This window comes from Ursus arctos, unplaced genomic scaffold (assembly GCF_023065955.2).
Source record: "Ursus arctos isolate Adak ecotype North America unplaced genomic scaffold, UrsArc2.0 scaffold_7, whole genome shotgun sequence".
Taxonomy (NCBI): Eukaryota; Metazoa; Chordata; class Mammalia; order Carnivora; family Ursidae; genus Ursus; species Ursus arctos.
The window spans coordinates 33,792,460-33,806,398 of NW_026623089.1; the positions used below are offsets into that span (position 1 = coordinate 33,792,460).

The 13,939-nt window shown below is 39.4% G+C and overlaps 1 protein-coding gene across 5 annotated transcripts in view; it reads left to right on the plus strand.

Moving 5' to 3' along the window:
• CPEB3 (cytoplasmic polyadenylation element binding protein 3) overlaps positions 1-13,939 on the plus strand; it is a 178,538-nt gene that overhangs the window by 144,381 nt on the left and 20,218 nt on the right. For all 5 annotated transcript variants that reach the window (XM_026481651.4, XM_044378035.3, XM_044378033.3 and 2 more), the window contains 2 exons: positions 2,420-2,534; positions 11,773-11,954. In XM_026481651.4, coding sequence (XP_026337436.1) covers positions 2,420-2,534; positions 11,773-11,954 — 297 coding nt within the window. The remainder of the gene's footprint in view (positions 1-2,419; positions 2,535-11,772; positions 11,955-13,939) is intronic.

Here is a 13,939-nt window from a genome sequence, read left to right on the forward strand (position 1 = left end):
AAAAAAGCAGTTCTTTTATTTGAATTCCACCCCTTCCTACAGTATATTTGAGTCAGCTTAGAAAGCATGGTATTTAAAAAGTAGAAAAATATCTATATATATAAATGAGGACCAGAAAATATATTCAAAGAGTAAGTCAGAAAGATAAAATATGGATATCAGGCCCCGAGGGCTGAGAATAAACTTAGCAGATGGAGAACATGCCTTATGTGAGAATGGGCTTATATTTCAGAGAGAAACCAGAGTGTGAATGTAACTTCCCGGTGCAAACAGTACCACAATATTACTTTTTGCTTAGCGTGTAGAATGTGCTGATGTTGGCCTATGTTGACATTTCTCTGATTCTATAGTGGTGGGAGCTCTGAGGAGCTATTTTCTGGTGGCAGCTGGGAAATGCAGGTTCTGTGAATAGGGTTTAATCATTACAGTCTCTTGAGTCTTCTTCCTGTATTTTTACCTAATCTATAATACACCAATAGGCTTAGGGAATGGGTTGCGTGTGATGTAATGAAGCGAGGGTGGGCGGGAGAAGAGGCAGTAATGAAAGCTCTCAGCGGGAAGGTTTGAGATCTTTTGCAGAGTTCTTTTGAGCAGCAGTAACCTACAGCTATTATAGAAGGCTGCATTTTCTGTACTTCCATTGAAATGAAACTGGAACACCATGGATACTACAAGGGGGACTAGTTTTCATTTGTGAAACAAAGTGACCTGCAATTAAATTCAGTTATCCTTAAGTGATTGGAATTGCCTTACCAGGTCCTGAAGCTGCCTTAAATTATCGTGGATGAGACTGGAAGAAGAGAGGGCTCTGTGTAGAAAAAGATATGTCCTACTTTTTTGTTATTGGTGACATTAAAATCTTTGTTCTTACAGTATGAAGAAATTATGTTTTTAATTAAAAATTAGTAGTGGGCCCTCATGAAGGGATTTAGAAGTGGTGCTTTATGGTATTCATGAATCTGCCTTTGTGGTAAATGTCAAGGGAACAGTAATTTAGTCAAACAGACCAAATGTTTCAAGGAAAGAGCAAGGATTTTTTTTTTTTTTTCACATGATAAAGGTGGAGCAGATGCCTAAATGTTAGCAGAATTGCAAACAGGTCTATGTTTTTAGGGTCTAGGGAAGAAATGGAGATTTTACCGCTTCTCACTAACTGGTGAAGGCAACAGTGTTATAAATGGCAAAAAGTTATGTGGGGGATGGTGAACTTTGTAGCAATCATAAGGAATGTGTGGACTGGCCAGTCCTAGAGTTGATTTAAGGTGCTTTGAAACTGTAATTGACAGATTTACTACCTTTCAAATGAGAGTACTTCTAGATATAAGTCAAGTCACATAAAAAATCTTATGAGTTTTTTTTGCATTAAGTGTTGACAGTTGGGCAATGGGGAAAATGAAGAATTGTGTTGATACTAAGGAAATGAAAATTCATCTGTTTTGTTTCCTGTCCTATTGGTGAGACTGGGAAAGGAGAAGCGTGTTCCCTAAAGATAGAGGCTGGTTTCTCTGCTTCTACACCTAGCTCATTTCCTAGAGCACCTGGCTGGCTGAGTGACTGGTCAATTCTCAGGCAGTACTGACGCTCCCCTTTTGGTATGGGAGGGGTTTTTTGTGGTTTTGTTTTAAGCTATTCTTTGATGATTGAGTTATGGATTGAAAGGAATATGTTTAAAGGTTACGATTCTGATGAAATACCTTATTTTTTGTAGGTAGGAAGTCAGAGTACCAGTGAAGAGATATTACCAAATAGAAAGAAGTATGTCCATAAAGATTTCTTTTTCTACTCTTTGAAAAGTAACTTCAATTTCTAGGCTCACCTTTGTTTAACCAAACTTGTTTAGGAAAATCAGATAAATCAAAAATAGATAACACTATGTGCTTCAGTATTTGATATTGCTGGTAATTCCATGCTAACCTGATGAGTGTCGATCTGTGTTAAACCATATTTCTGAAAGATAAATGTTTCAATTTTAGGGGTTGATAAAAATTTTTAAAGCCAGACGTATAGATAATTTTTAGAAAATATTCCTAATGTTCCTGTTCCCTTTCTTCAAGTGAGCTCTTAAAAAGCTAATTGCTGAACTGTAACATGTTATAAACAGTCTATCATGTGGTAAAGTGGATCTGATTCAAAACCCCAAGTCTGTCTCTAAAAAACTTCCTTTTTTCAAAACCACAGGTGGTTTCTGAAGGTTTCATGGTATATGGCTTTTAGAGTGTTGAGTAGAGTACCTGTAAGTAGATTCCCCAAGTTCTGTTGAAAGGCACCTAATGCAGATAACATAAATTAATAACTGGGATTCTGTTTGGGTTATGTATGTTGTAAAATGCACAAATCAGTGGGTTTGTCTTTAGTCACCTTATTCTCATTTGGGGTTGATGGAAATGAAGTAAGGACCAAGTAAACGACTTTTTTTCAGGTGCAAATTCGACCATGGAACCTAAGTGACAGTGACTTTGTAATGGATGGTTCTCAGCCTTTGGACCCCAGAAAAACTATCTTTGTTGGGGGAGTTCCACGACCCCTTCGAGCTGGTGAGTGGAAATAGTAACACCGCAACAAACAAAACCACCAACAACAAAATCCCCAATGTAGTTAGTCTTCAATATTTTCTAGATTTCTGCTCAGCTTTACACAGTCTCCAAAAAGAAGTTTCACTGAGCTCTTTCAGGATTAAACATTTTCTCCCCAAATGCTTTATTTTCTTATGGTACAAAAGTCAATTTCATTTAACTGTTATTTTGAAAGGGTGAATTCCATTTAGTGCTCTCAACCACACGTTTTAAAAATAATAACAATACATTTGGCAGTGTGCATTCTCGTGCTAGTCAGCATTGTTATGTGTGACAGAAAAAGAAGTCACCCCATCAGAAATCTGTCCAGCGCAGCTGTGTACCCCTCAGTGACAAGCCAAACCACTGCTAGGAATTGTGTCGCTGGGAATCAAACTGAACTCTTCCCAAGTGAAACAGATTCCTGTTATATGGCACTTTGAAAAATGACTAATGTATTTGAGCATCTTTATTACGACTTTTTAAAAGCTTCCCTGTTTTTTTTTCTTTTTTAAGTTCCTTTCCAATGATGAAATAATTGTGGGCTGAGATTGGGCAGAATCATAATTGACTGGGGCATTTGATGTGATGCTGAGCCGATGACTTCAATATTTAAATCCAAAGATAAATCTGATCAGTTGCGGTTCGGTGTTCTACCAGTAGAATACAATAGAATTATTTATAAGAACGAAGTTTTTAAAGTGCTTAAAATAATTGAGTTTATTTTCAAAAGTAAGATGAAAAATAAGGTTACTTTTGCCCTGTAGTTGGAAAAGTGCAATGTTCTCTCTGCTATTTGTAAGCAAGCAGACTTAGTTTTACCTTAAAAAGAAAAGAAAAAGCAGAGACCATTGAAATCAAGTAGTGAAAAAAAATTATAAAAGAATTATAAAAAAGAATTACAGCTATTTGTCTCTACTTTGATGACTTCTTAGTTCTGAATATTCATCCACATTTCTAATGTATTTATTCAAATCTCAACTTCAGTATACTCCTAAAAGATAACTGTAGGCCCATCTAAAGATATATTCATAATTCCGTTTTGAAAGGACTTTAAAACACATTAATTGTAATTATGAAGTTTGTAATTTTACAGTTTTTCAGAAAATCAAACATCATTAGGTCTTGTTCTCACTCTAAGAAAACTGTGCCGAGAGGAAGAAAGCCAAGCAGCAGAGATGCCTCCCTTTTATCCTCTGTCAGAGAATAGAGTCTAGGAAGGCCTAACCCAAACGTGAACAGCATTATGAGATGAGGGCAAATGTAGCCCTTTGTTTCTAAACTGCTTGTGCTTTAAAAAAAAAAAAAAGTGTGGGTGGGGGCATGGAATATTCCTGTCTTTTTCTAACTGGTGGTATGTTTGGGATGAGGGAGAAGAATCCCCTTTGATAGTCTTAATCGCATATGTATTCTAAAAGAATGAACATTCATTGCTAGCATTCTAGTTATTCTTTTTTTGCAGCGAACTACAAGCACAAAGTGGTTTTCGTATTCTAGTCCCTCTCCTTTTTTTCTAGATGGGGATCTGAAAAAAAGAATTCTGAAAGAAAAAGTCCCACAGTTATAAAAATAACAGAACTGGCTTTAACTTTTTATGTCTGTTTTTAAGTCACAGACACAAAAGTTTACAAACTAAATTCCCTTTTTACTTATTATTATTCACCCTTTTTACTATTATTCACAAGATGCTGCAAGTCCTAGGATTAGACAAGAATTATATTTAGTTGTCTAGTCAGAAATGGGATTTTGCATTCCCTATCTAGAGAGTATACCTTTTATAAGTCTCGATGTTCTCTCTCTTTTTTTTAAAGCTAAGCTAAAGCTTTTTGTTTTAAAATGGTTTTGTTTTACATGTGAGTGGATAGTAATCTACATTCACTTGGTCTAGTGAAAATGTTCCCCCATCCACACCTCCTGTAAGTGTAGCTAGTTTCTAGATAGCTAAACAATCCATGTTGGCATCTTAGCATTTTACTCTATACAAGCCCTTCAGGTTGGAATCCATGTAATCTAAACAAAAAGAATTAACATCTGCAGCTTTTATCCATGTGCATAGAATTGGGTTTCTTTGCAACACACTGAGCTTTGTGGACTGGTGTGTGCCTTGGAATAGAAGACTGTTTTTTAAAGGAATTCATTTTGACTCTTCTAGGTAGTCTTGAATCGAATACAATGCAGTTCACTTGAACAATAAACATTTATTGAGCATCCCCGTGTTACTGGCCCAGAGCAAGTTCATGTCCATGCCAAACTGAATGAACATCCCACTGTCGTGTTAAACAGGTCATCATCTACAGAGTCAGAGATTTCAGAAGCAAAGAAGACAAGAAATGTATTAATAGAATGCTAACTCAGAAGTACTTGGATACTAAATTATATTCTTCAACACAGTGATTCTCAGATTTGGTTTTTAAATACTTCAGGGCATTTTTTATTACTTCTAGAGGGTATTGTGGTTATGGAATTCTGAAAAGTCTTTCAGATACTGTATATAGCGTGATCCTGGACTAGACATGGTTCAATAGTGCTCAACAGGTGAGATTTTTAGGTGTCCAGATTGATTTTCACCTCACTGTAGGCCAAAAACTGTCCTTTAACATGTTACAGTGACTAAAATGTTATCACTCAAGAATTATTCCTTTGAATCTTGTGAGGCTTTTTCTTTTTGATATCTTCCCATTGTAGACAGGGAGTATTATCACTAATAAATTATTCTACCAAACAGAAACACACAAACCCTTCTAAAGAAACAAGGCAACCTGTTTTAAGCAGTATTGCCCTGGCTGAATTTAAGTTGGTGCTTCCAGTCTTTTTGACAAGCCTTCCTTTTTAAAATTCAGGTTGGGGAAAAAAAATCATAGGCCTAAAAAAATTAACCAGAAAATGGGAAAATATCAATGGAAAATCTAGATGTTTACCCAAAGTTAGATTGCCTGATTATTGGTTGCTCTAGGTTAAATAATACACATTCCTGTTGTCTCTTGTCCATCCCTTCCATTGCTGGTCAGTGACAGTGGCAAGTCAAGGATGGTTCGCCTTGAGTCTCTCGGTGTTTCTCGGGTCTTGTTCTCCTTCCACTCCCCACCTCTTCCCACCACCATCCTAGGAAATACTCTAGGTAGACTCACCATGCCATCATGTGGCTAAAGTTTACATATTCTTCAGAGAGTCAGTACCAGAAAAGGGGTAGTCTGTCTGGTTCTCTACTTGCCACCACCTGCAGGTACAACAGCATGTCGCCACTCTTTATTCAAGTAATGTGAACAGCATGTCTTCCTGAATCTCAATACAGAAATAGCCCTGTTGTATTTCCCTGGGGGATTAGGACCTCTCTAGAATGTATCTCTTTGCTCTGAGAGGAAATGAATGCCAGGCTTGGGGATTATAAAGAGGCCACCGGGAAAAGGTGGAGAATGAAGCGTCTGATCCCTGTATGCTCCCCCAGGTTATAAACATGAGTGTTCTGACCCCAGCTTAGACTCTGACCCCAAGAGGCTTAGATATCTAATCTGAGGACTGCCTCAGTGATCAAGCTTTGGGTTCCATCCACTTCCAGCTTTAATCATGCTTGGAAAAGCCTCAGACTTCCTCTTTAATTAGGGACACGTGAGCTGTTCTACTTCATGACTTCCTTCTGACAGTTTATCAGCCAGGTCCTGCAGAACAGATCAGTTCTGAGAGATAGCTCATCTGAGTCCCTGGAGCCTACATTTGCTTGTCATCTTTGGATCTCCTGCCTTTCCTATTGCTCTGATAATTCTTTCCCGTCTGTTTTTCCCCTACTAATATTCTGTGATAGATCCTGAAATTTCCTTCTCTGCCTTTTCCCCCCCACTGACTATTATGAGGATGGCTTTTCTGGGAGGAACACAAAACAATAAAAAAAAACTTTTGAGGTAAATATTCAGTGACATACGGTGTACATTTAGAGAACATCCTGAATTTTTCTTAGAGCATTTATTTCAGACATTCTGGGGCGCCCAGGTGGCCCAGTTGGTTAAGTGACTGCCTTGGGCTCAGGTCATGATCCTGGAGTTCCAGGTTTGAGTCCTGCGTTGGTCTCCCTGCTCAGCCGGGAGTCTGCTTCTCCCTCTGACCCTCCCCCTCTCATGCTCTCTCTCTCTCTCATTCTCTCTCTCTCAAATAAATAAAATATTTAAAAAATAATATTTCAGATATTCTGTACAAACATTCTGGTAGTTCATAAGTATTAGTGATCACATCCTGATTTGTGACTTAGGAAATAGGAGGATCGTAACCATATCCTTTTGTTGTTGTTGTTCTATAAATGGTAGCAGGCAGAAATCATACCAGATTTCTCAGTAGTAGAAGTTTTCTCTTCACCAAGTCCCAAGTTCAGTATGAGTTGTCCCAGATAAACTCCAGATTTGGCACACTGACTTGATTAACTGGATTGCTTTTAGGGTTAAGGATTTTTTAATGCTAGTACATGCTTGTGTTCTCTCTCACCCTGAAAAGCTAACACTCACCCACAACTGATATCAAACTTTGCCATATCATTGGCAGGTTGAGTAACTTTAGCATAAAGCCAAAGTAAGTCTGGGACGAATTGGTGCTTATGGAGCAGAAACCAAGCCAAGTTAATATTAAGCAAAGATTTATGAGTAGAGAGAAAAACACCCCCTGGGCAAAACTAAACATTTGAGCACCACTCTGTGCTGAGCCGTGTGTTTAGAGCTCTCATGTATGTTTAATCGTCATGATAACCTTATGAGATTGTAAGTGGTAGTCTTTTCATTTTAGTGATAAGGAAGCAGAGTTCAAAGGGGGTGATTGGCCAAGGCCACAATAAGTAAAAATGCCAAGATTGAAACTCCGATTTCCAGACTTCAAGTATGGATATTCTTTGCACAGAAGGAAGCTTCTTTATCAAGCTGAGATCTGAGATGTTGTCTCAGTAACAGTATTAACAGTCAACTTGGTACCAATCTGATTTAATCAAGTTAAACACTTAACCTCTCTGGCTTAGTTTGTTGTTCATACCACTTGTTTGAAAATATTCTTAACTTCCCAATATTTGGTGCAGAATGGAAGTTTATGAGCACATTTCCTCTACTTAAGGTGTGTGAACTGCCTTGTGAACCAATTTGGCAATTGTGGAAAACCTAGACAGTCCAGCTTCTAGTTGAATTGTGCTTTCTTTCCGAAGTCCAGACCTCTTCGTCCTCCTGAGGTGCCTTATACTTTCCCGTCTGCTTTGTTCTTATTTCCAAAGGGAAGAAAATGTGGCTTCTAGATTCACAATTTGGAATCTGGAAAGATGAATGTGTTGATATTTCCCTTGGGAGTTCTCATTCCTGCTCTACCCCATTTGGTTCTCATAGTGTCTCAAATTTAGACACTACCTATGGCTGCCTTTGAAATACAGTTAAATGATAGGAACTACCCAGTGTAGTCATCATGATTTTCTCTCTGGTGAGCTAAAGTCCCTTTCAGATCTCTGTGAAGATTCAGAAGCAAATCCAAGGAACCATAATTGGGGTTTGGATTCAATTTCAGAGGCATAGTCCCCGCAACCCAGAGGAATTTATAGATTTCTATATGCTACACAGAACTGCAGTAGTCTTGTTTCCCTCTCCAGCTGTGGCACAGGGAAGCTCATCACAAGAGCCAATATGTAGATTAGAGTCATAGTAGTGTTGCTGTTCCCATTCATGAGAAGACTTGAGTTGTCTTAGGAGCACAGAGCATCTCACCCAAAGTACAAAATGCCATTGGCTACCAGACCTGCTCGTTTCCACCCCTGTGGTGACCAGACAGATCCTGTGAACACTGTCTGGATAGGAAGGAAAAAATACAAAGTGGTCCGAAAACTCCTGACCTCCACATGGCCTCTGGCTATGCCTGCTGTCACTTCCAACTGTCTGAATTCCAGCCTCCACCTGTATGCCCTGCTCCTGGGAGCTGCACTGTCCCCATCTTCTACAGAGGATAGTTTAGACTGAGGATTCACTGTCAGAGGCTTAGTAAAGGTAGTTTGACTACGTTTTCTGAATAAGACACATCCTTGATCAAAGGCTCACATTTCATGAGGAGGGTTGAGATCACAAGATATACATAAGTCCATGAAGGTTTTAGTTTACTTCTGCCAGATCCTTACTGCCTTTCTTCTGTTTTTCTCTCCTTCTCCCAAGTAGTCAAAGTGGGTAGCCCTCCTCATGGCTCAGTTTCACCCACATCAGAGGAAGGGAATCTATGTGGGACTTTCCTGTATTAACTGGTGATATTCACTTTAAAGAATCCTTTAAAACCTAGTCTCTAAAACTAGTTGTACATTTTGACATCTGTAGGTGAAGTTTTATGTTCTATATACAAAAGTGTTTCAGATTAGAAATTTTTAGGACTTAAGGAAGGCTTATCCTGTGTTTCTGTTAGTCACCTATGTTGTGGATGAATTAAATTAGTCTCTCTCTCTTTTTTTTCAATGCTGTTTTTACCAAACATGGCTACTTTTCTCAATAATTAGAAACTCTGTTTAGTACTTAAATAACACCACTCTTGTGTTAGAGCCCAGCGTGAGGCTAGCCTGCAGGAAGTGTGCTTTTAGTGAAGATTTGCTGATTGAATAAAGGACCAAATATAAACAGCAGTTGTTTGACTATTACTTACTTTTCTTCAAGGGTGATCACAGTATTAGACCTTCTGTAGTTAAAACATGGATTAGGGTAGAAAGAGAGATGGGAAATCTTCATACTCTTTCCCAAAACAACTCTTTAGTCACCTTGGTTTCCTCTAGCTTCTCAACAAATTGCTCTTCACACGAGTGAGATTTCATTAGCTCAAATGTCTGCAGACTTTTTGGTGGCCAAGAAAATGACTGTATATAAGGTTGTAAGTGGAAATGATTTATTTATAATTTGCTTTCATAAAAGCATAAATGAGTGAGGGTTTGCTTCCTATCAAAAGTACTTAACTGCCAGCAACATCAGTCATGACCTAATCTTTGGCATGTGAAGATGATTTTCTAATAGCCAGATCCATGAAGTAATAGAGGGTTTGTTCTATGGAAGGCACCTTCTCTGACATCCAAGGATCCCTAAAATTCCTTTGGAGACCACTATGCTGTAGAAGAACCTGGGGTTTTAGTAACTTTGTGGTTAACTCTCCTCCTTAACTGGAGCTTCAAGCTTGCAGGTGATATACCTTCTTTCTAAATCAGATGCAATCCTGAGTCCTTTCTAGGTGTGGAAGACAAGTGCCATTCAGCCCCTTGCCAGCATTCTTCCCCTGGCTGTTCACCAGGCTGGTGGAGTGTTTACTGTCTTATTCCAGTCCATGAGAAGCTTGGTCTTTGGAAAATTGGTGTTTAATTTCCAGTTCCTGAGGTTGCTTATTTTAGTAAGTCCATTGACTAATAAGGGAAATTCATTAATGACTACATTTAATTATTTCTACCTTCAATGTGTTTGGTCTCTGCTACTGGAATACTATTAGCCATGGGAGGAAGTCCTCAAGCCATCGGAAGTTGTTGGGCTGAAGTATGAGGACTCACTGAACTCTGATATTCAGGGTATGTGCGTGACTCTTATTGCATAATCTGAATGAATGTGATTCCTGGATCCTGCCCCAAGACTGCAATCAGAGTCCACTTGGGCTGTAATCAGCAATGTCCTTTGGTTAATATGACTCAGAAATTCTGATCATGATGGGATTATTGGGATAGCTTTCTGCTGTTCTGTCTTCAGTAGTACCTATTGTAGGGCTCAGTTATTGCCAGCTTATTTTCTTACCTTCTGAACATTCCAGAATCTGTTGGTTGCAGATCATTCTTCCTCTTAAAAACAGGCGCTTAGGAAATAGTCACCAATATTAGGCCATCTGGTATGGAGAGAAATTTTGGAGAAGTTAAGTAGAAAGACATCCTTTCTGTCATAGCAACACAGCTTTTCTTACCGGCTCTGCAGCTTCCTGCTGCAGGAACCAGTACTATTTGGCTTTCCTTCTGTTTGTAGAAATCTGGTGGGGTTCTTACACCATTCAACCCTTCAACTCTTGTATCTGCTACAAAATTCCTCCTCTACCCCACTGGCTTGTGCTGCTTTCCTTCTCCCCAAATACTAATTCCCACGGAGATCTGTTGTGTGATGTGACGGTCTTTGCACACTGGCTGTGACCCAGGTCATCATCCACCTACCCTCTTCTCCTTTCTAAATACCATATGTAGGTGTTTGAGGGAAATGGGTTCTTTGGTCATTCCCCAGGGGTAGGGCTAAGTCTTCTGGACTTAAGTCATATGAGTAGCCTGAAAGAAATGGTCATACGTGGAGGAAGTGACATCCAGTATCAAGTAAACAATTACCTTCAGGCAATTTGGATCCAGGTAAGTAACTGCTCCCTGTCTCTCCTTGACACCTTTATGGTGAGGGTAATTCTAGGATATCAGACCTTTGGAATGTTCCAATTTCCAAATGCCTTCTGTATAGGTGTTTTGTAAATATACCAATATAAAGGTCTATGTAGAAGAAATGTGGCAAAGAGTGCAGACCAGACCTCTGGATTTATAGCAGAGTACAGGATGGGTATGTTTTTACTGCCTTCATAGCAGCTTAGTGTTTCCTGGTACATTGTAAGTGCTCAATAAATGTTCATTGCTGCTATTATCATTACTAGTATTATTATTTAGAATTCAGTGTGAGAGGCTAGTGTGGAGATTTCTCAGTTGGGATAGAATATACTAAAAAATACATATTTTTCATTGTAGAGATTTATCTTAAGGTTATAAATATATTGCCTCTAGTTAAAATGAGCAGTTAATTCTTTCTATAGCTTAATCTTAATATAGCAGTGTGACTGTAGTAATTGCTTTTTGTCTTAGAGGTCAGTAAATAGGGCTATTTATAATTAACTTGTTAGGGCATTGTTTGAAATGCTTTGCCTACCCAGGGCCCACTCCAGTGGACTAAACAGTTAGAAATTAGAACAGGAAGATTGCTGATAGATCCTTTTATACTGTTGCTAAAGTTCCGATTATGTAAATTTGTGTGTGTACTGTGTAAATTCTAATTTTTTTTTCATTTTATTTTTAAATATGAGGAGCTCCCCTACTTGAGTTGTAAGACTGATGTGGACACTCTTCATGATACCTAACATGGGTTTTCCTTTTCTTAATTATACTGCATGATCTTTAAATAGTTCTTTCTTCCCCTGGGCAAAAGTACCTTCTAAACATTTATACCGAATTGTGTTTATTTTCTTGCAGTTGAATTGGCAATGATCATGGACCGTTTGTACGGTGGCGTCTGCTATGCTGGCATCGATACGGACCCAGAGCTGAAGTACCCCAAAGGTGCTGGCCGTGTGGCGTTCTCCAATCAGCAGAGTTACATTGCAGCCATCAGCGCTCGCTTTGTGCAGCTCCAACACAACGACATTGACAAACGGGTGAGCAACCACTCGGGGTATGATTGCTATGGGAAAGAAATGAAGTTTATTTTCTGGGCCCCCAAGGAGAAAAGCACCTCGTGATCATAAGTGAGCAGCTCTACCTTACATGCTATCAGTCCCGGAGTCCCTCTAGACTGCCTGAAAAAGAGAGTACCCACGGTATTTCAGGCGTTAATGAACCTTCTGCCTCACCCATCCCCAGGGTGATGTTACACTTATGAAAATAACCCTGCAGAATTTAGCATACCCAACTGGTGCTGTTTAAAAGATGATGCCAACAGCGTATTAACAAAGGTTGCAAGCTGGTGACCTGTTTGACCCATGTGGTGCTCTTAAAACAAGTAAGTTTGGACTCACATTTAATGTTAATGTTCAGGAGTATACATAAAATTTTGAAATTCTGATTTCTCTTAAAATTGCAAGATCGCACATGATAGCAATCATTGGAGCCAAATAACTGCTGTCTGTTTCAGTTCCCTCCAATTCCCTGTAGTCCTCCAGTTCCCTTTCGTCCCATTCTTTAAACACACACACACACACACACACACATGCATATACATTACCTGCCCTCTTCTGCTCCATGGTGTTGCCTGCCTGGCCACCAGAGGCATTCTGATTTGCTGCCTCTAATCTAAAGAGGGGACACATGACAGAGTTGTAGGGAATTGGTGCACTCTGTTGATTTTGTGGACAGACATAGGTCTAAATCCCTAAAATCCCAGCTCTGCCACTCTTTGGAAGTTTGGGGAAATAGAAGGTGGTAGGAAGAGATAATCTGAGACTATATTAATGGATTAATAGAGCAAGTAGGAGAATAGATCAGGTATTGAACACCTACCTCCCTTTGCAATTGTACAGTGGCTGTTAACACTTCCAGCAAAGGATATTCTTGGGGCATACATTGGACAGGAATAAATAAAGTAGGAAATATGTTCTTTTTTTTTTTTTAAGATTTAGTTATTTGAGAGAGAGAGTGAGGGAGAGAGAGAGAGTCTTAAGCAGACTCCACACTGAGCGCACAGCCTGACACAGGGCTCAGTCTCAGGACCCTGAGATTGCGACCTGAGCCAAAACCAAGAGTCGGACGCTTACCGGCCAGGCACCCCAAATACGTTCTATTTTGAAGTTTCACCTATACTCTCTATGGTCGACTTTGACTAATTTTGTGTAGCGACTTAAGTTTCTTAGAAGGTGAAAGTTTCAGTTGGTGGTGAATTCTTAAATATTCAGCAAGTTATGTTTTTATTAAGACATATATCTGATCAAGTTTCAAAAGCCAGTGCCTAAAATAAACAGTTGCTACATTACCGGGCTCCTTATAAGTAAGTAGTGGTGGTTTGTTTGTTTTTTAATTAAAATAAACAAAATAATTCTTTTTTCAGAATTTTGAAACACTCTCTGAATTAGGGGAGACTCAGAGGTGTGATAAAGACTCAGCTCCATTCCTAGCTTTCAAGCACCCAGAGCATCGAGCTTCCCCTTTTGTAGCAGTAATCCCCCTACAGACTGTAAGCTCCACAGAGATAGGCACGGGGTCTGTCTCCTTCTCTGCTTCCTTCCCAGTGCTTACCCATTGCTTGATGTATACCGTAGAAGGTGCTCGATAAACCTTTGTTGAACTGACAAATAGTTATACTTAGAGGAGTTTCTTTACTGCTGCTGGTGCCAGTGGACTTTCTTGTCCCTGTGCTTTTGTGAGTCTGAAACACCGGATTTTAGACACCAAACATTTAGACTGCGATGGCACTTACCACTGGTGATCCCAGGTCATAAACTTAACCTGAAGAGCCTTAGATTCTCATCTTTGTGCTTTCTGAAGCCAGAAGTAGTGACTGGACAGGAGGTGGTACTAGGGAGATAGAGAAGGCTCCATTTCCCCATGCTTCTATCTTCCCTTTGCCCCCAGGCTAACAACCTCCTGGCCTATTCCTTAATGGAGGGAAGTACACTTGCCCCAGGGAATATGGCGATTTTTGAGCACC